Below are 24,992 nucleotides of genomic sequence, written 5' to 3'. Positions count from 1 at the left end.
CCGGGGAGAGGGAAGTCTGGGCCTCCCTACTGAGGATGCTGCCCCCGCGACCCGGAAACGGCTAAGCGGGAGAAGATGTATGGATGGATGGTTATAACTTATATATGCTACTGTACAGGGTTGGTCAATTATAATAATAATTGTGTAGATAATAGTTAATTACAATTTTGACAATTATAAGTGTCATTGTAACTGAAAACCACTTGCTGTTGTAATCATAATTGAATTGTAATTGAGTTCAAATAAATGAGTTTAATTAAATGCAAATCTGGGGAACCTTGTTACACTTCTGTGGCTTACACATACATAGTTAAACATTAATAAAATATGTTTTATATCAAGTTGACCTGTTTGTTCTCTTGAATATTATATTAAAAATAACTTCAATCTAGGGGTATAATGACAGAAAAAAGGCTCAGACGCCCACACCAAAAATACTAATACCAATATTTCCATTTATTAGGAAGCCTAACAAGATAACTAAGAGATGAAAAAGTAATTTATTTGGTTATTTATTTCAGATTCAGTAATTGTGAATAATTGTAATTAAGCTTTAGTAAGTGAGAATGTAACCTTTCAAAGGAAAAATTATAATTGTATTTTGCTGGTCAACAAAATGGTAATGGAATTGTAATTCAACATGGATAATTGTAGATGTAATTGTAATTTAAAAATTGTAATTGACCCCAACCCTGCCACTGTATGTCTATCCATCCATGTTCAGACCCGCTTGTTCCTGGTTTTCAGTGCAGTGAGGTTAAAACACAAAATCCTTCCCAAGAAATACTAGGGTTGAGTGAGTTTTGTGAAAAACGCTGGAGTCGTAAAGCTTCTGCAGTGAAAATGCTAAAACCCTCAAAACTGTTTAGTATCGTAAATAACATCCCAGACTCAGAAAAACAAAGTATCAGAATAAAACAAACACCGTCTTAGAATTTCATACTTGTGTTTAATTCCTTCATTCATACTTTACTTCATTCATCTCAGAGATGTTTTTTTCTAGCAATACCAATAACAGTAATTCCATGATAAAATGTAAGAGAATTTAAAAACTTGTTAAATATCAACTGAAGGTGTCACTTTTTTTGTTGCTCTCTGTTATTATTGCATCTTGTGCTTTCCACAGTTCATCTCCAATAATACCTGAGACACATTAAACAGGTGAGTCTTTGCTAGAGTTACAGTATATATATATATATATATATATATATATATATATATATCAATGTAGGAAAAACACACAGTGTTGGAATGTTTAGGTGTCACCAATACATTAGAGGTTCCTGAATTTCATTTTGGTCACAAAACAACACGTTAATCGTTTTAAAATGATTACTGCAATAATAAAGTTGCAAAACCAGTTATTGCTCCAATTTTTACCTGTGTTCAGACTTCATGGAGTCAGCGTTAATAGTCATTACTTTGGTCAGTGTCTTTGGTTCCACAGTGAAAGTAGAAGGTTCATGAAATGTCAGCAGCTGAGGATCCCACTTGGCCCAGTTGCTCCTCTAAGATGTTCCTGACCTGCTCCAGACTCTCTGACTGTCGGATCAACTCCAGCTTCACCTGAGGATAGAATGAGCTGTGCTTTAAACTCTAACGCTTAGTCACAAAGTCCTGAAAGAAACCTTCTGCCACTACTGGCTCTTTAAAAATACAGTATCGTAATTTCCGGCTTATAGGATGCTATTTTTTTCTTTAAAATTGAGGGTGTGATTAATGTGGTGGTGTGCTCTATGTGTCCAGTGAAAGTGGGTGTCAGGAGGTAGACTGGGGAGTTGTGTGCACTGCAGAAGTCATACATCTGTTGAATATTTGGTTTTTTTTTATTTTCTGTGCCTAAAATAAGATGTTTGCTTGAATAAAAATCAAATACTGGTAATGAATGGAAGTTTCTGGACCAGGGAGCTTATACGTAAGGAGAACTGACAGACAGAGAGAGAGAGAGAGAGAGATCAGCCATTTTGTTATAGAAGAAAACAATAAACAGCATAAAGTTGTCAAATCACCACGTTGGGTTTGTTCAGGAGCGATTGCGTCCGGATTCTGACTCAGAGTCTAGACTCGACGCGATTGTTCCTGAGGCTGAGGAAGTGGGGTATCAGTCTGGATCCAGTAAAAAGTGACCATAAAAATCTGTAAATGGACTGATATGCAGACGTGGAGCAGTGAGGAGGAGACTTCATGTGGAGATGAAAATACACGGAAATCTCCTTCAAACCTAACGATAGTCTGGCAGCCTGCCTACCTGCTCGTTCTGATTGGTCAAGTCGTTTGACCAATCATCAGCCAATAGGGTGTGGCCTATGTGACCGTGTGGCCTTTACGTGGATTTTGTTGGAAAATTGCTAAATTATTGTAAAACGGCCAATACAGCGGTGCGTTCAACAATTCTGAAAATATGGTATATAGCAATAGAAGATATATAGGCCTATAGATAAGAGATAAGATGCTTTATTCGTCCCACAATGTGAACATTTCATAAAGATAGATTTCACATGAAATGTCAAAACTCTGTGGTGTGTCTGAAACAATAATAGAATACTTCATTAAAGCAGAACTAAACGTACTAAACGTATCGGGGCCAAATTAAAGTGGTTAATCTTGAATAAGCCTACATTCTGAGTGAGCTCATCCTTTAGTAACTCAGTAAGTTGATTATGTATACCGTAAAAATGGTGCTGTTTATGATAAGGGAAGTGATCAGCCAGTTGTCTCCCCCGTCACACACACACACACACGTTCCCTGGTAATGACGTCACTGGAGCAGTGAAGTGACAAAAAGCACCACTGTGTTCAAGCGACTCATCACGGTGACAGAAGTGACTGCAGGCACTACAGTCGCACCTTTAGTGTGTATTGGGCTGTCGTAAAGCAGTGCGTCTTGTTGCGAGAATGAGAACAGAGATGTGAGACTGCCACCGGGTCGGAGGCAGGGAAAGTTGCAAGTGCTGTTTTCTGGCCAGAGACAGCAGGGGGGATGAAAGACCCCCCCAATCACCCCCACAAACACTTGTATTACCCTCAGAGGGACTATGAGGAGGATTTATTAAGGTGAAAAAGTTACTTAGATCTGGTTTAAAATCTGAATAAATAAGCCATCCTCCGACAAATTTCAGTTTCTCACCTGCAGCGACTGAGAGAGCTGAACAAAGTCCCTCTGCACGGCCTGGCTGGTGTCCACCTGAGAGCGCAGACTGATCACCTGGCTCCTCAGCTCGAGGCACTGCTGCTGCAGGGCTGCCTGAGAAAGCCCCACAGATCACAATCAAGTAGAGCCACTATAATAAAACTCTGAGAGGACAATGGAATGGGAGTGGATTTACTTTGTCGCTGCTGAGGGATTTGTTGGTGCCCTGTACGTGAGCGAGCGCCACGCGCAGGGCCTCCATTTCAGTGCGGCAACCCAGCAGCTCAGCCTGTGATTGGTCCAACTGAGCCTGGACCTTCTCCATCTCCACCTTCAAACTGGAAAACTGCACTACAAACACAATCCAAAAAAAAACAAGAATAAGAAAGACATTTTAAAGACATTCAACAGTCCAGTTCTAAATTATGGACTCTTCACTTACCCTCTAACACTTCTAAATGCAGTATTTGCAGAATGAAGCAGGTTGGAGGCAAAAACAGAAGGGAACCATGTCAGAAACGACTGTCAATCAATTTCTACCCACGATTGATCAATCTAACAAATCCACAGACCGTTCTCCTCTGTCCGCGTATCCAGCTGCTCCCTCAGGTTGACTATTTCAATACGAAGACGCTCCTCGCAGTGCGACCCCTGTAGGTGTGAGTACAATAACTGTGTTGAATGGAGGTAAACCGAGTTAAACATCCACGTTGGAAAATATTCATCTTGAATTGTTATCATAGAATAATTAAACAACATAAGTTTGTGTTCATGTCCAAAGCTCACTATAAATAAAATGTTAGGATGGAGTATAAGGGAAATGTTTACTAAAGTAAAATAGTAATAATAAATAAATTGCATCAGTCTGCATGAGAAAGCCTGAAGGATATTTTAGATCGTTAACATTATCTTTAGGACTGACAAATATGTTCATGTACAACTAGGAAAGCAAAGAGGCTGACGTCAAATTACATACACTGAAATCTGCAAGTAAGCATTGGTTAAAGAGAAGCTTCAAAGCCAGTGTGGGATCAATTAAACTATATTTATTTAAAGAAAGAAAGAAAGATCATTATTAAAAAGAGCAGTCAGATATAGGATGTATACCTTTAATTGTAGCTTACACATGGTTTTAAATTATTTTTGATATACATTTTCATTTAATTATGGTTTACTTTTTTATTATTATTTATTTTGTTTCCAGGAGGTAAAAAACATTTTAAAATATTTCTTAAAAAAAATGAATTTCCTAAAATGAATTTGGAAATTTAGATGAGAATAAAATGGATTTTATAGCGCCCTAGAGACAGAGGCATAGAGAGACGTAGACTTCTTCTGCTCGCCACCTGTGTGTGCATTTTACATGTGACTGTAACACCATTGAAATAGTACAATTCTTGTCAGCTGTCCTCGAAGCTGTTCAAATAAAAGAAACGGGAAGAAGGTAGAGAAAAACCTTACCAAAAAAAAGAAAGAAAAAAACTCCAACTACAACAAACTGAATACAATAAAAATGCACATTAATGGAATAAAAATATAAATCCAACTGTACATGCAGGGTTGCAGAGTAGGCCGAGCTCATTTCTGGTGTTTCTTCTTCAACGTCTTGTCCTTTCAGTCTTGATAGCTCTGTGCACATCTTCTTCTGAGACAAGGACAACTCTGCCTGGAGAAACACAGGCCTGATTTCAATACGTCACTAAGTGAATGCAGCAACAATAAACAAAACCAACCAGTAACAGATAGAAATATAAGCAAAACACAAAGCAATGCTTAACTAATGTTTGCAAAGGAAACTTGTAAAGATAGATGGCAATAAATGTCTAGATTTGCCTTTAACTCAAAAATGTAAATCTTTTTTAAAGAGATCCTCCACTGTTGTTACAAATGTGGCGTAAAATCTTTGAAATGATCTTATTAAAAAATCTATCCCCAACAAAACACATTATTTTACAAAATAACTTTTCAATATGTGACTACTTTACTCACACCCAAAAAGACTTCTATCCTCAGGGTTTGTGCATCTTCAACAGTCCATTAAGGGAGAGTAGAGGCCCTTTAGGAGAGGTCTTCTTCTCTGCTTCATTGACTGCTACCAAACCAAGCCTCCCTCACAGATGTTTTTGGGTAAACAAAGAGGGTTCCATCAATATCTTTAACTATTCCTGATTATTTAGAGCAACCACAAGCAGCACAAATTGCAGGCCGCGCTCTTGCATACCAGTGGGTGCGGCGTGGGGTGGCCCCTGCTTGGGCGGTACCCAAAGAATCGCCTCTGGTTTGCGCGCGCCGCATGCCGGTGTGGTGGTCTGGCTGGGCCCTTGGGGGTGGATGGGGTGGCGGGGGGACTTTAGCAATAACTGAGGCACATCGCGCTGGTGGTGTCAAAAAAGGGTGACCTGGGGCGCTCTGGGGGGCTGGGTCGGTGCACCTGGGGGCTGGCGGTGCGGCGTGCAGCGTCCCCTCATTATCCAGGGCGGCCGGGGGTGTGGTCGTTGTTCTCGGGCGTGCTGCTCCTCTTCCGGGTCCTTCTGGCCTGGGGTCCGGTCCCTGCTGGCTCTGGGCCCACTGACGGGTGCCCGCCGGCTGCCCGAGGGCTGCCCGTTCGTCGCAGCTCTGGCTGTCTGCTGGGCGTGGGCCTTGGCCCCTCTGCTGTGGTCTCGGGCGGGGGGTTCTCTGGGCCCTCCCCTCGGGGGATTGGGGTGGTGGCGGAGTGCGCCGGCTCCTCGGCTTCTAGGTGCTTTCTCGGGTGTGTATGTGGGGGGCGGAGGCTGCCTCTCGGCTTGGTGTCTTGGGTGCGTCTGGGGGGCTGCTCGGCCGGGGGGGGGTTGCCTGGGCTCCCTGGCCCCTGCTCTTTCTGTGATTCTGGCCGCGTCCTCGAGTCCGGGCAGCTCTTGGGTTTACAGTGGCAGTTTCTTGCACATACGTCGGTCTACGATGCACTAGCTTGCCTTGGACTGTGGGATAAAACTTGTAGTGGGCTAAACTTTAGACACGTTGATCCCAAATACCTGTTTCAGGTTTTACCACTCACTCCTTCCCTCTGCCCACAGCCACCACCATTATAGTTAAGCCTCACATCTACAACTTCACATCTCACTTTACAGTAATCAACTCTTCCCCACCCGTCCATTTCTCTACCTTGAATCGCTCCTCCCTGCTCTCTTCCCCCTCCACCTCCCCCCCCACCCCCTCACCTAGGTGAAACACTGCCCTCTCTTTTTATATTCTCCCTTTAAAAAAGTGTTTCTTACCCTTCCTTAGGGAGGGCTGGAGATGGTCACAATCATGCAATAAAATAATGCAATTTATTTAATTGCAATAACAAAACAAAAAAAAATGCATTGCTATCTAATAAAAGATTGCTCTTCTTGAAGTGTTGACCTTTGACAGCATGTGCAGACAAAAAAAAAAAAAAGGCATAGATCTAATAAGTACATTTCAAAGATTTTAGGCCACATTTGTAAAAACAATGGATGACTTTGATGAGCTGGTCAAATCAAGTTGTTACAGTTGTTACAGTATAAGAACCCTCATGACGTCACTCACCAGGCGGTTTTGTAGAGCATTCTGTGATTGGCTGAATGATTTCTGTAAATCTTGAAGGAGGCTCTCTGATGCTTGCACCTGAGACTGGAGCATAGATACCTGATACGTAGAAACACACAGAGCTGTGCGTCAACATCTTTAAACTCAAACTGGTTCATTTACCATCAGAGATGATGAATCCACCTGTTTGTGTGTGTGGTTGGTCTGTGTGTCCAGCTCTTTCTCCAGATCCTCCTTCTCTGCCTGCACGCGGCTCACTTCTCCCCGCAGCTCCGACAACTGCCAATCACACCACCGACTCATGAAATACACTGACCCTAAAGAACGTGGACTGGAGCACTGAGATATACACCCAAACCTGAGTATTAAGTGCATCCCAGTCACTGTGCGTGACCAGTCGGTGTCCAGCTGGTGGCAGGTAAATGGCTTCAGGCACCAACGTTCCTGTGGAAACCAGGGAGTCCGTGTCTTCCTGTGCGTGAAGTCTTCTGGGCAAAGACGGAGTGTCCAGGGAGAAGGAGGACAAGGATGCTGAGTCGCAGTTACGCAGAGAGAAAAAGCCCTCTGTCAGAAGAGAAGGCCCCTCGCCCTCGGATGCAGCCTCCTGCTCCCCCGGGGGGTTCTGCGTCCTATCCATGGACGCCAAAGCCCCGCCTTCAGTCAGTGTGGCAGTGGGCAATGTTGAGGAGTCATTAGAGGTGACTTCTGCATCCATCCTGCCTTTCTTTCCATTGATCTAAGAGGTGCAGAAAACAATCAGAGAGAATAAAAACACAAGTACACAATAGAGCAGGTCACACGACATTAACCTAAAAATGGAGTGAAAAATGTCACTGGAAACCAGTGGTTCTCAACCTTTTTAGTCCACGACCCCCAAAATAAAGATTTCAGAGACCGAGGACCCCCGCTGTAGCTGAAGGTGGTTGAACACAGACATAAACATTGAAGAACAGTCATGTGGAGACAGGGCCATCTATAAGGGGGGAATAAAGGGGAGAGATGTTTGGGGTCCATCCATAAAGTCAGTAAAATGATGGTCCATTGTTCTATGAATCTGTGATAAACACATTTATTTATTTATCTGAATAATATCCACTGTAATCCAGGAAGTTTATTATTATTTGCACCCTAGTGTATAGTCATCTTAAATCATTGTTTCAATTAGAAATAAAGTTGGTAAAAAGTGACTAAAAATGGTGGAAAAGGTGGTGAAATGGAGTTTTAAAAACCACAGAAAGTGGTAAAAAGATGCATATCAGAGTGGCCAAAATGAACAGTAAAAGTGGGGGGGAAAGCGTTCAAAGACAATACTGGAACAATTAATTTAAACTGGCTAATAATGGGCATGACAAATTGAGAGTGTGAAATATGGTAAAAAGAGGTTAAAAGTGACCAAAATTGGTAAACATCTGCAACATTATTGTAGGAAAAGTGGTGGAAAGGGTTTATAAGTGCCGAAAACATCTTGAAAGTTGAAAAAATGTGCAGAAAAGGCATTGAAATTGGATGGAGAAGTGGCAGGAAGGGGAGTAATGTAGAAAAATGATGAAAATAGGTTAAAATATGGCATGTTTTGTGTAGTTGCAGAAAAGGGTAAAAATAAGCAAAAATGAACTCAAATTGATCAAAAAATAGTCTTAGTTTCTATAAGGCATCTGGCGACCCCAAATACGACCCTGACCCCAAGGTTGAGAACCAATGCTGCAAAGAACTTCAAACTGTGTGAAAGAATCAAGAAAAAATTTTAGACATTGCCACTGCTTTTGAAATGTTATTGATGCTGTAATAGTGATTTCTCCTTGTTTACTCCCCAATGACTTTAGGTTCAATGAGACTTCCCCTAAGCATTTATTATTATTATTATTAATAATAATAATAATAATAATAATAATAATAATAATAATAATAATCAACACTGACCAAGCTGTGACCAGTAGCTCTCCTCCACTCCACAGGTTGAGACTGAAGGATGGATATTCTGGCCTCGTACTGAGCTGCTGTCTCTAAAACCAAAAAAACGCGTAAACATTACAAAAAAACATCCTAATAAATAAAACTCTATTCATCATTAGTGAGAAATATGTTCCAGTCTGTTATGTGCTACTAACATGGGAACATGGATGAAAAAGTGAGTAGTTAATAATAAATAAATGTGAATAAAGAGGCACCGGTGAAGCCAATTATACCACAGTGCTGTAAAATTATGGTAGCAGAAAGAGTGAAAAAACTAAAAAAAAAAAAAAAAAAAAAAAAATTCAACAAATAACAAAAGGTAATGTTTTTATCAAGATGAAATGGAAGAAACACAAGCCAAGATTACCGGTAAAAGGTCCTCGCTGGGTTTAGTTTCTCTTTCTGTCTCAAACACTAAATACACACCACTGTCCAGGTAATAGCTGTTTATTACCAATAACTAATCACTATTAGCCAATAACAATAACTAATCACTATTAGCCAATAACAATAACTAATCACGATACCCAGCTAAACACACACACACACACTCACCTCTGAGAGCCTCCTGGAGCGACTGAATCTCTTGATCACATTGCGTTTGCAGCTCTGCCAGTTCCTCCTGTTTGCTTAGCTCACAGATCGTGGCCACACCCTGCCAGTGTTCAACCTCAGCTCGGCACTCAGCTAGCTGGGCCTGCAGGCTGATCTCTGTCAATGGATCACAGGTATCAGTGTTTCCTCAATGGTGTGGCATTTAAAAGGGCTTTTCCTCAGTAACTTACTGAAACAATAATAATACATTTTAATACATTTATGTATTGAAATGTAATGTAACAGATAATCCAGCGTCTCAAAGTTGACAAACAAACAGAGTTTATAGCTACGTACTAAAGTCTCCAATTTAAAAGACTCCAAGATGTATTGAATTATTTATTTGTTGCTTTCATGAAAATGCAAAATGACAGATTCCTTATGTACATCAAACTATATCACAGTCCAAATTACACATTTTATGATTGGAAAGGAGCAGTAAGAAGAACTAGTTTGCGAAAATGCGTTTCCAGAGCGAAACGCATTTTTGACCTTTGACCCAAAATGGCTGACTTCCTGTTTGATTTTGGGCATCGTCATAATGTAACTTTTTGCTCATCCCATCAATAATAAATGTGGCGAATTTCATATGTATTGGTCAAACCTGTTATTCGTGCGGTTCTATCGCATTTTTTGTGTATATGCCATTGCACGTGCATATTTTTAAAGATTTTTCGTGAGTTTTTTGGCATGTTCAGGGGCTCAAATTTAGGATTTGTCGCGGAAAGGAATAATAATATTAAATAAAAGTCAAAACAATAGGGTCCTTCTGTCCAATTCTGGGGCTTCGGACCCTAATTAAATTCTTATATTTCTGCCCCTTATAACCTCACCAACCTTCCCCCTCCAAACTATTTTTATTTTTCTCTGATAACCCACAAATCTGCAACACATTTACAAATCACCCCACGAGTCAACTTTCTAAAGCTTATTGGCGGATTTTTTAACTTGAATTTGATAACACATGATCATGTGGTCAACACATGCTAATTGCTCATTTCTTGCCACACATAAAGCATGCATATTTAACCTGCACATTGGTGGTTAAATTAATCTGTCCCCACACAATTGAAATCTCTATATTTTTCCAGAATAGTGTTTTTGTTGGTTTAGTTATTTTATTTATTTATTTATTTTTTCTTTATTCAGTTTATTTCCGACATGGTTACATTCACTTTTTTTTTTTTTTTGTACATGCCGAAAAAGGAGACGAGAGAAGCAGTTTGCTTATCTGGGTCCCGTCCCCTGTTTTACCATCGCAAATTTACATGGGTTGACATGTCTCTCTGGTCAAACATTCTTGAGTTGTTCTGAACAGTCCTTTGTTTTTTCAAAACACTTCAAAGTAAAACATACTTAGCTTTGTTCAAAATAAACATGTTTTTAGACACCTTACTTTTTACATATATGATATATGAGCTTTCCATGACAGCTCATCATCCAAAAAACTCCAAGGAATCTAAACGTAGTTACTCTCTCAATCTCAGTACCATCTATAGACAATGATATTGAATTATTTGACATTAAACCTTCAACATTTTGCTGTTACACTCAACCACAAGCCCAACCTGTGTCTGTAAAACAGGTGAGGTGAGGTGAGTGCTTTGTAATGATGATGATTTCTACAGCTCAGTTGGCCAGGATAAATCTAGGTTATTTTATACTTCCATTATTATTATTAAACTTATTTATTATTATCATTGATTGGCAGATATTTATGGGCTATAGATAAATAAGTGTATAAAAGATGCAATATATTCTGCACATTATTATCTTACAATTAGGATGTGAGACGTATTTTATCACTTCAACAACAATCATCATATTCAGTGTATGAACCACAGCAACGTCATGTGTATTGTATTAAACGGCGGCAACTTTACTGTTCATTTGTGCGCATTCATTTGTATTTTAAAATACAACTCAGTATTACTTACTTACATACAAGTACATTTATTTGAGTATTCTCTGGAATTTAATGGGCTCCAAAGAGTCCCATTATTACACTAATGTTTGCAGAAGCAGTCTAAATGCAAACAGACTTGGCTTTATACACTTATAGCTATAAAACAAATATGTTTTTATTTCAATATGTTAACTAAAAATATATTTTAAAAAATTAAAAAATAAGGACTTTTTTTTTTTTTTTAACCAAATGTAATCTGACCAAACCAGAATCCTGACCAGAAATGCAATCCTGTAATGAAAGCTTAAAATTATGCGTGTTATCACATGTAAGAATAATATCAAATAACTTCTCCAGTTAACGGTAACTGGTGTAATAGGTAGATTGGTTTCACTGCTGTTTACTGTTAACATCCGGGTACGATAGGTGCTGCTCGTGTTTACAGTGTAGATTTAATAAACAACGGATACGTGGAGAATCATCAGTTAGCGAGGTAACGACTTTATCCAATCACCCAAGTCATGTCGCGTCTTCAGCAACAGGTTCCATTAAAGGAAAAATCAAATCAAGTAAGCCTTACGACAACATTGTGTCATTGAAGCAGACTTTATGGCTTCACGGAAGTCACTAAAAAGTGATGCAAATAAAGTTTTAATAAGCCCACCTTTATCCTCACTGCAGGAGTCCGTCTTCTCCCCTGACAGCTCCATTTAGACCTCCGACGCTGCGACAAGCACAGCTAATAAATATACGTGAACCCTATTCCAGTCATATTTAGTATATATGTATATATTAATATAAGCATATGGTGCAGATCTGCTCCAGTGTCCACTTCAGGATTCAGGATCAGGAAACAACTTTCCCCGGTGAGAGCGAGCCAACAGGAAACACGTCAGTCTGCTTCCTGTCCACAGAAGCCTGCGCACACAGAGGCCAGTCCACGCGCTTTGAGGTTATTGTCCAGGAAAATGCTGAAGTTTTTCAGGGCGGATGTATACACACACCCACATCCTGCAGAAGGATCCTCGTCATGCGTAATGCATTAGAGCCCTCTGGAGGCTACACAGGGACTACTTTCTGACTAGCAAACAATACAGTTATTATACCTGGTGAGTCGACCCCACATGGGGCCATAACCCTAAGGTTGGAAAACACTGCCTTGATGCAAGTTTTTTCAACTAACACCTGAAATGTCTAGTAATTGGTATATTATATATATATATATATATATATATATATATTTTTTTTTTTTAATTCAACTTAACACACCACACACAATTATCAAATAACTGTCTTCTATACAAACTTTTTCAAACATAAATTTAGTTCAAATAAAACAGGCAGTGGCTATCCGTACGGTTGCCGTATCAATATACCAACATTCTATTTGGCCAGTTTAGGTCACGTGATAGGTCAGTCATTGGCCAGTTTAGGTCACGTGATAGGTCAGTCATTGGCCAGTTTAGGTCACGTGACTAAGACTAAACCTAACCCTGACCCTAAAAATGTTGCAATAGAGGGTTATAACCTAACCCTAACACGCTACGTACATGTACTTCGGTAACTGTACCAATAGCACAGGGGGTTGTCAGTACGGCAACCGTACAAATAGACACTTTCAATAAAATGCAGTATAAAAATAGGCTGTGGCTATCCGTACAGTTGCCGTGTCAATATACCAACATTCCACCATCAGCACCCCTTATTGGCCAGTTTAGGTCACATGACTAAGACTCAACCTAAAAATTGTTGAGATATAGGGATTTAACCTAACCCTAAGACGCTACATACGTGTACTTCGGTAACTTTTGCCTTATGTGTATGTTAAGTGGAGTTATAAACTGAACTGAAAAGTGAATGTGTTGGAATTTCTTCCCTCCGAGTGTCTCCACTAACACTTTCACTCTGCCTGAGGGGAGATGGAATCCAAACGACAGTAATCCACAACAACTTGAGCAGATAGAAAGTTGAAGTAGGAGCAGGGATCTTTTTTTTTCCCCTCTGTAGTGACACATCTGATATTCACTGTCCTTACATCAAACTGGCACAGCAAGGGATAAAATAATTTTAAAAGAAAATAAAAATATCAGCACTCAAGGAAAATTACCAATTTATTCTGAATTTATTCATGTCTCTCTGAGGGCATCTGATGGCTCTTAGGTGATACATAACAGGTCTTTCGAAATACTTTTTCTCTGAATTACTGCAGATATTAGTAATTTTGTAAACTGCATTTGTTAAATTTTTTTTTGTCATTTTTAGTTTTATTTTATTTTTTTTAAAGGTGCTTTTATTCTGAAGGGTGCGACAAAGACAAGGCCATTTCAAAGAAGGTACATGCATGTTTGTGAGAAATCAGATTTTACGCCTCAATTTATCACAGACATTTTCTTTGAAGGCTTTTTCTTTATTTTTTGGGGTACCTAAAACCAAGCTTCACCGATGGCATTACAATCATCCAATTTACACTAAATTTGGTTTGTGAAAATCCTAAAAGAAATAGCGCTTTGACTCCTTTGCATTGCAGTATAAGAACACTGATGACATTTGATATCTAACCAGAATGATTTTTATTTACTCTACTCATGTTTAAAATGCAGTCCCAGTGTAGAAAAGAAATACAAAAAGTTTGAGGTTATCATCAACCGTGCAGATATAAATAATACCACTGTATCCCAATAGTACCAGGCTGTTAAAAACTTACTGTATGAAAATTGTAGACAAAGAGAAATTAACCAAACCTGTATTCTTTGCTGTCAAATCAGAAAACAAGTCCTTGTATTGGTAATAAAGTCAATAATATGGTAGTGGTTTAGGTCTAAACAGAGAGGACACAAAGATCACTAACTAAAGCTCATTATATCTGCAGGTAGCGTTTGTAAAGTGTAAACAGGTTTCTAAGAATTACACACAATAAACTCTCAGAATTCAATCTGTTCAAGTCGTGCGTGTTCAAAAACTATAAAAAAATACAAAGTGGAGAGTTCAGAGAGCAGCAGCTGAAACCAGGACTGTATCTGTCACGGTAACCATAGCAACGTGGTGCTACGTGGTGCTTCCTCCATCACAGGTCCATGTCGTGGTCGCTGACGCTTTGACGTAAATAGTCTTCATACAGCTTTTTCTGAGAGGAAAACACGCGCGTGATCAGAACATTTGCTACAAACTGATCCACAGAGAAAGCGGTCACGCTACCTTTTTGGTCTTGACTACTTCCTGGACGTACTCGAGCTTCTCCTGGAGTTGCCTTTTTTGTTTTCCTGACAGTGTTTGTTTGGTTCTGTGGAGAAGAAATAGGATGCATTGGAGAATTTGGCGACACATTGCACAGTTTGTGTGCTGCAGTTTTATTCTGTCGACATTTGATTCTTTATCATTCAATAAAAGGCAGGGTTTTAAACTGTCACTGTGAATGTACATATATACTATTTAATTTAAATGTTCACCTGCACTATTATCCTATTATTATCTTGTTATATTATCCTATTTAGTTTTGCACTTTAACTACTGTTTATATTTTCTAACTGATTATTATTTCATCTTTGCATTGTTAGAGAGAGCACAGTTCACCAAGTCAAATTCCTCGTGTGTATAACATACATGGCCATTAAAGTTGATTCTGATTACAGTTTTCAATTACAATTATGTCTTCAATTGTCTACGTTCAATTACAACTTAATTTTTATTACGGTGGCTGACATTTTTGCCAATTACATCTAAAATCACAATATATTTTTTATCCGCTGAAAGTAAATTACAATGACGTTCTCAATTACTAAAGTCAAATTACAATTAATCACAAATACTGAGCCTAACATAAATAAGCCCATGAACGTTAACCTTCCTCTTCACTTCTGACCCACGTCTTCAATCAGCTGTAAAATACACTAAAAAAATAATATCCATCATACAATTTGTGTCTCATCTCTTGGGTACCTTCAAGGCTTCCTTATCCAAGAAAATATTGGCATTAATAATTCAGTTTTCCTGTCAGTATATACCCAAGATTTCAACTTTATTTATTTTTTCATGGTAAAACTATCCTCCAAAGAACTAACAGGTAAAGTTAATATTAAACACATTCTAATAATTATGAACTACGTATGTGTTAGACACAACTGTTACATGGTTCCCCAGGTTTGCCTTTAATTCAATTGTAAATTTTATATCATTTCCAGGTCAATTACAATTACAAAGTAAATTATCTGAACTCAATTACAATTCAAATACTATTACAACGGCAACAGAATTTAAAAAATTACAAAAACAATTAGAATTAGATCATAATTGGTAATTAACTACAATTATTACATAATTAAAATCATAATCAGAAAAGCATGTTGCTGTTGTAATAGTAATTGAATTGTAATTCCATTCATCCATCCATCCATTTTCTGACCCGCTTGTTCCTGGTTTTCAGGGTCGCGGGGTGAATTGGAATTGGGTTCAGATAACATGTGAAACAATGTTACAGTTGTGTCTTACACGTATGTAGTTAAAAATTATTAAAATATGTTTCAAATCACATTTAACTTCTTTTTTTTTTTTTTTAAATCAAGGGGTATAGTGACACATAAGAGGCTCAGACGCCCACCACAACATTATTAATGCCAAGGTCACTAAGAGATGAGACACAAATTAGGTGATGGATAATATTTTTTAGTGTATTTTACAGTTGATTTAAGACATGGCTTAGAGATGCTAACAGAAAGTTAACACAAGAGGAAGGTTACGTTTCATAGCTTTATTCATTAAAGGCTCAGTAATTGTGATTCAGTGTAATTGAAGTTTATCAACTGTAATGCAATTGACCTTCAGGGGGTACATAATTGTCATTTTAAATGGAATTGAAAAAAATGCTGGTCATCTTAATCGTAATTGAGCTGTAATTGAACATGGATAATTGAAAAACGCAATTGACCCCAACCCTGAAAGGCACATAGCACTAATAGAATCCAAAGACCTAATGGCCTTAGGAGGAAATGAAAGCAATGCTACAGTTAACAACGACAACAGTGGTTTAAAATGTAACATGTGTTTGAGTTGCACTAGGAACTGAAACCGACTGTGCATCCTTTAGCTGAATGTGTTGAAATGGAAGGAAGACGGACCTCATTCAGAATAAAGGGAAGTGAAGTTTGGATGACACCCACCTGAAGGAGAAGCGTGCGATGAGGAGCATGAGGAAAGAAAAAAGAATGAGTCCTCCACAGCTGTACAGCTGCTGCTCCACAGACAGCGAGTCAAATACCTTCACTATGGGCGTCTGTGGAGGATGAAGAGCAGCCATGATGAGCCGTGCACACTGAAACTAATAAAAAAAAGACAGAAAAAGAAAACGAGGTGGCTCACCAGGTAGAGGGACAGGGTCTCTTTGCCCTGTTTGCCTAAAGCCACCTCCAGCAGCTCCTTGGACAGGGCGCCCAGCACCAGTAAGGCCATCAAGGCCATTGGGATGCTGAAACCCAGCAGAGTCAGGAAGCAGCTCTTACAACGCGCTCGCCGGTTCTGAGAAGTCATCTGCCTGGAAAAGCAAAGCACCTGGGTCAGTATTTCACTGATATCACGACTCTTTATTTACCTACGCAGGGCCCTAGAGTTTCAACGTTAACAGAATTGTGAACGTAATCAACCAAAGAAAAGGGAATCCACTGTTTGACATAATGTGAATGAAACGGCGTCATCGTGAGGCAAAGGACTTTTTTTTTTTTTTTTTTTTAATGGGGAAATGTTTCCAGGGACCGCCCATTTAGTGCATTTTGCTGTTGATTTGTATGTTTTGGGAGTTATTTTGTGTATTATGTTAGGCTTTATATTCCTTGTTCCAACTTCTTGAAATACACATTTTGGGGATTTGTATTTGTGTTTTTCGGGGACGCACAAATGACGGTAGTCCGAGGGCCACGGCCACCAGTTGTCTATGTCTGCTCTACAATATTCTGGCCACTAGTGGTGAAATAACTGATACATCCTTGTGTCCATTTATTTGTGTCTAATCATTATGGTCTGGAATGATGTCATCAGGATCATTTATATTAGGTTAATTAAAATTAAGTTAATCAAAATTTAATTAATAAACCTGCTCAGATTCAGTAAACCATTGATCCCTGAGGGGATGCAGCTCTGAGGGATTACATATGATTATTAATCATTAAAAAGGAGCAGTCAGAATAATCAGTCAGTTCAACTTATATCTACCTTATATCTAAAAAAGTACTTTTTTTTTTTTTTTTTTTTTTTACACACATTTAATTTATAATTTCTTTTTTAATGTATAATTATTTTGTTTTCTCACAGGAGTTAAAAACTAACACTTTCTGAAAAAATTGATTCATATTTTTTTCTTAAATTTTTTTTAAAATGTTTATGTGGAAAACACGGAACTTTTGAAAAAATAAAATGGATTTAATAGGGCCCCTTCCTATGCAGTGTGACAGTTTGTCTAAATAAATACCGGTCACTGCTTAAGGTTTCTGTGATGGCTTCACTGATGACCTCACAGTCCTTCTCCAGAGCATTCAGTGTGTTTTGGACCGTCTGGTTGATGGTTTTCTCAATGGTGCGACAAACCTCCTCAATCTGGTTGACACAGCGACTGGGCTGTACAAAGAAACACCCATCAGTGAGGGAGGGAGGGGTCAGACAAAAGGATTTACTGAGGTGCTTTGCAACCAATTTGAATTCAGCGAGAAAAAAAACAGGTTCTACCTTGTTGGGATTGGGAATGTAGATGGTGGGCATGTCAAAACCACATTTATTGAGTCCTGGTCGCTTGCAGAGCTCCTGGACAATCTGCATCATGACTCTCTGAGATGAGACAACCAATCACACGCCAGTAGTTAGACTTAGAGGATGGAAGTGTGTGGTTTGAAAATAGATAATAAAGGATTGTCGCTTCTGGTAAACTTAAAGAAAACCAAGACTAAACATCAAGTGTCTGAGACTAAAAAGAAATACCATAATTTCTAAACAAAGTGCTGTGTGTAAACACAAATGTCTGTAAAAAGCAGAAGGAGCTGTTTTACAGCAAAAGGTAATTACTTAACACAGTAATTAAAATCTTAATGAAGGCCTTGGTCTTTGTGAGTGGAGTTGCCATGTTCTCTCTGAGTGATTAGTCAAGTGTTTCTCAGCTCCTCCACATTTTAAAGTCTTGTTTAGAATGAGCTGAGCCAAATATTGACTGTGAGAATGAGGGAGTGTTTGGTTGTGTTCAAAATGTCACCCTCCGTACTATACACTACAAACCCAATGAGTATATACTGTCTACTATACACTACAAGTATGATTAGGATGATGACCAATGGTGACCGTTCCCACTGAAGTATACTTCCAAGTTTCCAAAGAAGCATTTAAAACCTACAAAGAGAAAACCCTGAAGTACACTGAGCCTAAAAATATCTGTTGATTCTCCACCTTTGAAAGTTCAGAAAACATTTTAAGTAAAAAAGTGACCAAGTAGAATATCAGCATGTGGTCATTTGATCCATAAAACTCACGGAAACACATTTCATGCTGATATTTTGGAAACCCTCCATTGTGCTACGGCCAAAACTTCCAGTTAACTTCAAAGCAAGAGTTCTATTTACAAATCCGTTGAAAAACTAAAGGAGGACAAGAAGAGATGCTTTTGTTTTGAAAAGGGGATGTTTGACTTTTAGCTTGAAGCCGGTCCCAGGACAATTTTACATTCCACTCGCAATGCATCATGGGGCGGTTGAGTATGACAAGAGTGCCAACTTAGGAAATTTCCCGATATTGTATAAATCCAGGTATTTCTCACCTACTCAATTTTTTCATACTACCTAATGTGAACGCACTACTTACTAATTATGACGTAAGACATAGTATGAGTAGTACGTTAGCATGACATTTCAAACACAGCCCCGTGTGTGCGTGTGACTAACCTGTCTGTCTGACTCTCCCCCAGCCTCGTCCGCCTTGCTCAGGTAAAAATGCAACCGATCCCCGTGTGCTTCATTCAGGCTCTCCACAATGTTGAGGGTGCGCTTGCACAGAGCCTGACCCATTGGATCAAAGAAGACCAGGATCAGGTCACAGAGTTCACCTTAGAGAGTGGGCAGAGATATGTTCATCGGCCCAGGAAATCACTCTGGACTCAGTCTCAATGTCACCTTATCTTGTATATCCAATTCCTGGTTTCCACACACACACACACAATAACAGCCACTCTTCAAATGTTACCATGGTTGCCTACCTAGCCAAAGAATCACTTGGTCCACATCAAAGGGATACTTCATGTCCCCATCCACAAGGCCGGGGGAATCCACAAACGTCACCAGGCTGAAGCGCTTCTGTCGTGACGTACAGATTTCTGTGCTCAAGTACTCAGAAACACCTGAGGAGGGAGTTTGAGAGGAGACGTGTTTATCATACCTGTTTATTTAGTAGGAGGCTCACTGTTAACGTGTTACCAAAGGCAGTGGCTGAGTACAAACGACATTAGTTTGCCTCATTGTCGATCAAATCAAATACAACGAGGAGCTGCCACATGGATCTGTTCCGTTTTATTTCCTTACATGGGATCCTTCACTGATTTTACAAATGTGGCCAAAAAAATTTTAACTATCATGATTAGAGTGTGCAGTAAATCATGGACTGTTGAAGACGTACAAATCCTGAGGATAGAAGATCTGTTGGGTGGGAGGCCTTCAACAGTCCATGATTTACTCGCCAACTTTAGCCAGCAGAGCATCAAATGCGCATTGTTTTAAAGGAGAGTAAAGGTCACTTAGGAGAGCTCTTCTTCTCTGCTTCATTGTCTACTACAAAACCGCAGAGTTGAAACTGTCGGCCCCTGCGGTCACAACACTTTTTAATCCTTTTTCAGTGAACCTAAGAGGGTTACATCGACATATTTAACTGTTCATAATTATTTAGAGCAACTGAAAGCAGCACAAGACTGAATGCTTCACTCCAATAGAAAACAATGGGATGTTAACAGGCAAATGGGGCAGTGTGACATCATCAATCACATGATTTCAAGATGGCGGAAGACAGGCTCCAAAACTGTAAAGTTGTCTCATTTTTAAAAGTTAATAAAACGAATATGATGCAAAATAATGTGTTTTGTTAGGCATAGATCTAATGACATTGCAACGGTTTTTGGCCACATTTGTAGAAAAAGGAGGACGAGATGAGATATGATGAGATGAGATATCCTTTATCCCTTCCACAAAGGGGAAATTGTCCAAGAAACATGAAAAGACAATCTGACAAAAGACAGCATAAAAACAAGCACATATAACATGCGAGGACACCTTTAATACTGATGTTAAACCATAAAAAACGAAAAGGTTTAAGTCATTGACAGCCAATGAAATTAGGACTCACCTTTAAACTCTTGCAGCGGTTTGAAATGAGGATATAAATGAAGGGTGGCGTTGCCCTACAAAGAAAACAGAACGTGTTCAGATGTTTTTAAAGAATCTCACAGATTCATCACTGAAGAAAAATAAAGGGATTTATCAATATTATGACGTGAATGAAGCTTATCTATCTACATTAGCTGCTTTACTTACTGTGAGAGACTCTCTCTTTCGTCCACTTGTAACGAAGCTGAAGCCTTGAGTCTCTATAGCTACACCAGTGCGCTGTATGTGCTCCTCCACATACCTGTGAAAAAAAACAAAAAACAACAACAAGGCTTCAAGAAGAGCTCTACAGAAGAGGATTAGGGCCAACTTTGATGGAGAATTTAACTTTGGGCAAATGAAGAATAAAGTCAAAATGAGATACAAGTTGAAATATAATGTCAAGATTAAAGTCAAAATTTCAAAAATGAACTCAAAATTACAACGTCTTAATAAAAGTTTAAGGTTTGCTAATGAAGTCAAATCTACCGAAGCTGATGAGGGCCAATTCACCATGACAACAAAAAGCAGAACGTGGCAGTGTAAAAATTGTTGTATATCGATGAATGCGTTAAACTATACTTCAAAGCTGAGTTCAATAACAAAGAGATTTTTTCTCTTTTAGCTCATAAACACAGCATTGTAATGTCTTTAAGGACTTAGAAGTCTGTCCTTTTGGCTCCGGTATCAACAGCTTCTACTAGTGTCAGTCCGTCTGTAGCTATTGTGGAGCTACGGAAACACATTAGGGCCAGTTTTAATGGAGACTGTCATCGTATATGGTGAATTGGCATGCGTCAGCTTCCATAGATTTGACTTTATTGATTCTATTGATGCTATTGAGTTGATTTTCGACTTTAATCTCGACATTTTTTTATCTATTCTTGATTTGCCCAAATGTATTTTCTCCATGAAAATTGGCCCTAATCCTCTGCCGTAGAGCTGCTTGTCTCCAGGTAAAAACCCAGGACAAGTGTGTTGGGTTAGTAATTACCAGTTGATGAATGAGCTTTTCCCAGCAGAGTGGTTTCCCATCAGCATCACTGTGATTTTCTTCCTGGGGGGCAACAACTTAACACCAACTGATTCAGCCACTGTGATCAAACCTGCACAAAAAGGCATTTGGCAGCGATCACTTATAGAGGTCGACCGATACATTGAAACACTTTATTAAAGGGAGGATATAAAACGAGAGGGTAGTGTTACACCTACGTGAGGGGGAAGGGAACAGGGAGGAGAGACTCAAGGTAGGAAATGGAAATGGTGGGGAAGAGTTTATTGTTTTAAAGTGAGATGTGCTGTTGTAGTTGTTTATATGGTGACAAGTGTGAAGCTTAGGTGTAATGGTGGTGGGTGTGAACAGAGGGAAAGAGTGAGTGGTTATACATAAAACAGGTATTTAGTTTAAATCGACTATTTGCACATTGTATATTGTTACTGCTCCTTACCCGTCCTGTACTTTTTGTTTTACTTGTTTGTGTATGGCTATATTTAAAATTCAATAAATGTTAAGAGTTCTATTGGTGTATTTAATTTCTAATATATACATTCATATCCTGTGAGTGTTTCAATTGTCTTTCATAATCAATATGCTTTAAAAAAAAAAACTATCTGCATCAGCTTTTTAAAATCCCATATCGGTTGACCTCTAATCACTTACAAAGATCCATACGTGGTTAATTATATGTAATATTTTAGTCTTTAAAGTAGAGGTGTAAGAAAAAATTGATTTGGCAATATTTCACCATGTGATTATCGTATCGACCCAAAAAAATTTTAATATCATTTTTTTTTACAAAAAACTATTTAATTACGCTAACATATGCATAGCACGTAAACACCGGTCACTAAGTGTCAGTGAATCACATCAGACCTTGTTAAACTACCTTAATACTCAGTGCATTTTAGCTTGGAAGTTGATTGCACTTTATTTCCATGAAACATACTGTGCATTTTTATAGATGTATGTTGTTACTTTTTTTTATTTTTTTTATTTTTAAAGAATTTAAGAACTTAATAGAATCATAATCTGTTGTAGAAGCAAAACTTAAACTATTTTGTTTTTGATATTTATACTTGAATTATAGTTAGTTACCATCTACTTGTTCTAGCTAGTTTTAAAAATAAAATGAATTGTGTTTCACACCAATTTGTAGTTATTGATATCACAATGTATATTGTATTGTGACATGCAAATCGTGAATCGTATCGTCAGATTCATGGCAATTCACATCCCTATCCTACGTAGTTTATTATATATAATATTTTAGTTTTTAAAGCAGAGTTGTAAAGTGTATTAGTGATGTTTAGCAGAGCTAGAAAACAAAGGGATGTTGGAGGTAGATTTCATTGATCATCTGTCACTAATAACAACACTGAAAGAAAAGGTTTGGGTAAAGTTGTTTAGCATTAAAGCTAACTCCCAGGTTAGCAACACCGTTTTCTGCAAACAGTTCACAGCCCAGCCTTATCGGTAAACGGGTATATGTTAAAGGTTAATAGTGAGGGTGTATGGGTGATAAGGATCGGTTCATACCGCTGCTGGGATCCGCGTACAGCTGATGACAATCCCGGAGGATCCGCTCATCGCTGGAAGCTCCACCAGATAACGCTTCAGCGTTAGCAGCACTTCTGCTCTTGATTTTCCCCGACATAATAGTGTTTTTCACAGGTGGGACTAACGGTTCACAAAGACCAGTTCCCGGAGAGTCCAGAACTTCGCTGCTGGAGAAAGAAAGAGCCGGTCTGCTGGATTTGAATCACCCACGGGCTGCGACGTGATTTGGCCACGTCTTCAGTTTGGGCGGCTTTTGTAGCAGGGGCTTCTGGGTAGTGTAGTTTTTCCCCAATAACTTGTCCAACACACGTCAACGATGCACTGTTAGCATTAAATAGCTTTAAAAATAGAAGGAATAATCCTCTGATACTTACAGAAGCGTAGAGCTGCCACAGAGACAAAATGTATTTTTGATCACTATATTGTACAAACAGTATAATTATATTGTACAACAATATTGTTGTACAATATAATTATACTGTTTGTACAATTATAATAATATGTTTGACCAATTTTGTTGTTTGTACAATGTATGTATATATATATCAGTCTCCAAGTATAGCTAAATATATGAAGTCTAAAACAGTGCCATGTGGGTAGCAACATAGGTAGAAACATATGGATTATGAAACGGAAATAAAAAGATAATCACATGAAATAATAATTTACTCAGTAACGGTTGGGTGTAGAAATTTAACAATTTACTTGTGCAAGTGCAAGTAGCCATAAAAGCAACTCAATTACAGTAACTTGAGTACTTGTAATCCATTACTTTCACCTCTGGTAACTCGGGCTGCACAATTAATCAAATTTTAATCATGATCGTGATCTTCGGCAATATTTACATTTAAAATAAGAACATTGCTCTCTGTAAAAATGTATTTATTTTGTTAGCCTTTGGAATCGTGAATATAATATTCATCAAAATAATCTGGATTATCATTCTGGCCACAATCATGCAGCCCTAACCTGAACCCAAGAAAGTGGCTGAGAGATGATCAGAAATTAAATGATTAAGAACATATTTGTTTATGAAACAAAAAATAATAATTTACTCAGTAACTGTTGGGTGTAGAAATTTAACGAATGACTTTACTTCTTTTAAAACGTACTTAAGTACAAGTAAAATGACTGACTTAGAAATATACCACAAAAAGTACAAGTTCTAATAAAAGCAAGTCAATTACAGTAACGTGAGTACTTGTAATCCATCACTTTCACCTGTGGGAACGCATTTATTGATTTTCTGCCAAATTATTCTAAATGAGTGAATTTAACTTGCTCAGAGTATGAGACATCGTACATGGTTGAAAAGCCATCAGTTAATCACATCACCAGATGGAAACTAGGGCTGGGCAAAAAATCGATTTAATGGATTTATCGAATTTGTAGATAAAAAACGATTTTTATTGTGCAAATTCCCAGTTTAAAAAAAAAATTATATATATATATATATATATATATATATATTTTTATAAATGTTTTTTTTTTCTCACCACAGTTTTTTCTGACTTTTGGGCGTTCCGTTTTTGTGTGTTACCATTGCACGATGTGAGCCAGCCTCCTCTTTATTTACATGTGTTTACCCTTACACACACACACATTTCTCATCTCTTGGTTACCTTGTTTGGCTTCCTTATCATGAAGATATTGGTATTAATATTTTTGGTGTAGGCATGTGAGACTTTTTTCTGTCAAAAATGCTAAAATGATCCTGAGTAGAACTGACTTGTAGTCGTAAAACTTGATCTGAAACATATTTTATTAATTAAATGTTAACTACACGTGTGTAAGCCATAGAACTGTAACATAGTTCCCAAGTTTTAATTATACTGAATAAATATATAAACGCATCATTTTTGTTTTTGTTCCCATTTTTCATGAGCTGAACTCAAAGATCTAAAACATTTTCTATAAACACAAAATATC

The 24,992-nt window shown here is 38.3% G+C and overlaps 2 protein-coding genes across 3 annotated transcripts; both read right to left on the bottom strand.

Moving 5' to 3' along the window:
* Window positions 1-1,091: 1,091 nt before the first annotated feature.
* Window positions 1,092-12,115, bottom strand: rabep2 (rabaptin, RAB GTPase binding effector protein 2). Of its 2 annotated transcripts, XM_028456197.1 has the most exons (12): window positions 11,797-12,115; window positions 9,188-9,343; window positions 8,600-8,682; window positions 7,038-7,415; window positions 6,863-6,958; window positions 6,680-6,778; window positions 4,683-4,796; window positions 3,703-3,781; window positions 3,573-3,584; window positions 3,327-3,481; window positions 3,128-3,244; window positions 1,092-1,566 (listed from the first exon to the last, which is right to left on the bottom strand). In XM_028456197.1, the coding sequence occupies exons 1-12, from the start codon at window positions 11,840-11,842 to the stop codon at window positions 1,462-1,464; spliced, it is 1,440 nt and encodes a 479-aa protein (XP_028311998.1). In that variant the 5' UTR covers window positions 11,843-12,115; the 3' UTR covers window positions 1,092-1,461. The 2 variants fall into 2 exon arrangements, with proteins under 2 accessions (XP_028311998.1, XP_028311999.1); XM_028456198.1 differs by lacking the exons at window positions 8,600-8,682; window positions 9,188-9,343; window positions 11,797-12,115 and adding an exon at window positions 7,535-7,672.
* A 1,563-nt stretch (window positions 12,116-13,678) lies between these two features.
* Window positions 13,679-23,314, bottom strand: LOC114468374 (uncharacterized). The gene is made up of 12 exons (XM_028455234.1): window positions 23,043-23,314; window positions 21,501-21,612; window positions 20,675-20,768; window positions 20,487-20,541; window positions 19,351-19,491; window positions 19,040-19,200; window positions 17,841-17,939; window positions 17,587-17,732; window positions 16,485-16,656; window positions 16,286-16,398; window positions 14,328-14,412; window positions 13,679-14,256 (listed from the first exon to the last, which is right to left on the bottom strand). The coding sequence occupies exons 1-12, from the start codon at window positions 23,158-23,160 to the stop codon at window positions 14,197-14,199; spliced, it is 1,356 nt and encodes a 451-aa protein (XP_028311035.1). The 5' UTR covers window positions 23,161-23,314; the 3' UTR covers window positions 13,679-14,196.
* Between the last annotated feature and the right edge of the window lie 1,678 nt (window positions 23,315-24,992).

This window comes from Gouania willdenowi, chromosome 8 (assembly GCF_900634775.1).
Source record: "Gouania willdenowi chromosome 8, fGouWil2.1, whole genome shotgun sequence".
NCBI classification, from domain to species: Eukaryota; Metazoa; Chordata; class Actinopteri; order Blenniiformes; family Gobiesocidae; genus Gouania; species Gouania willdenowi.
The sequence above is the reverse complement of the archived record's forward strand: the minus strand, read 5'-3'. Positions and strand labels throughout refer to the sequence as shown.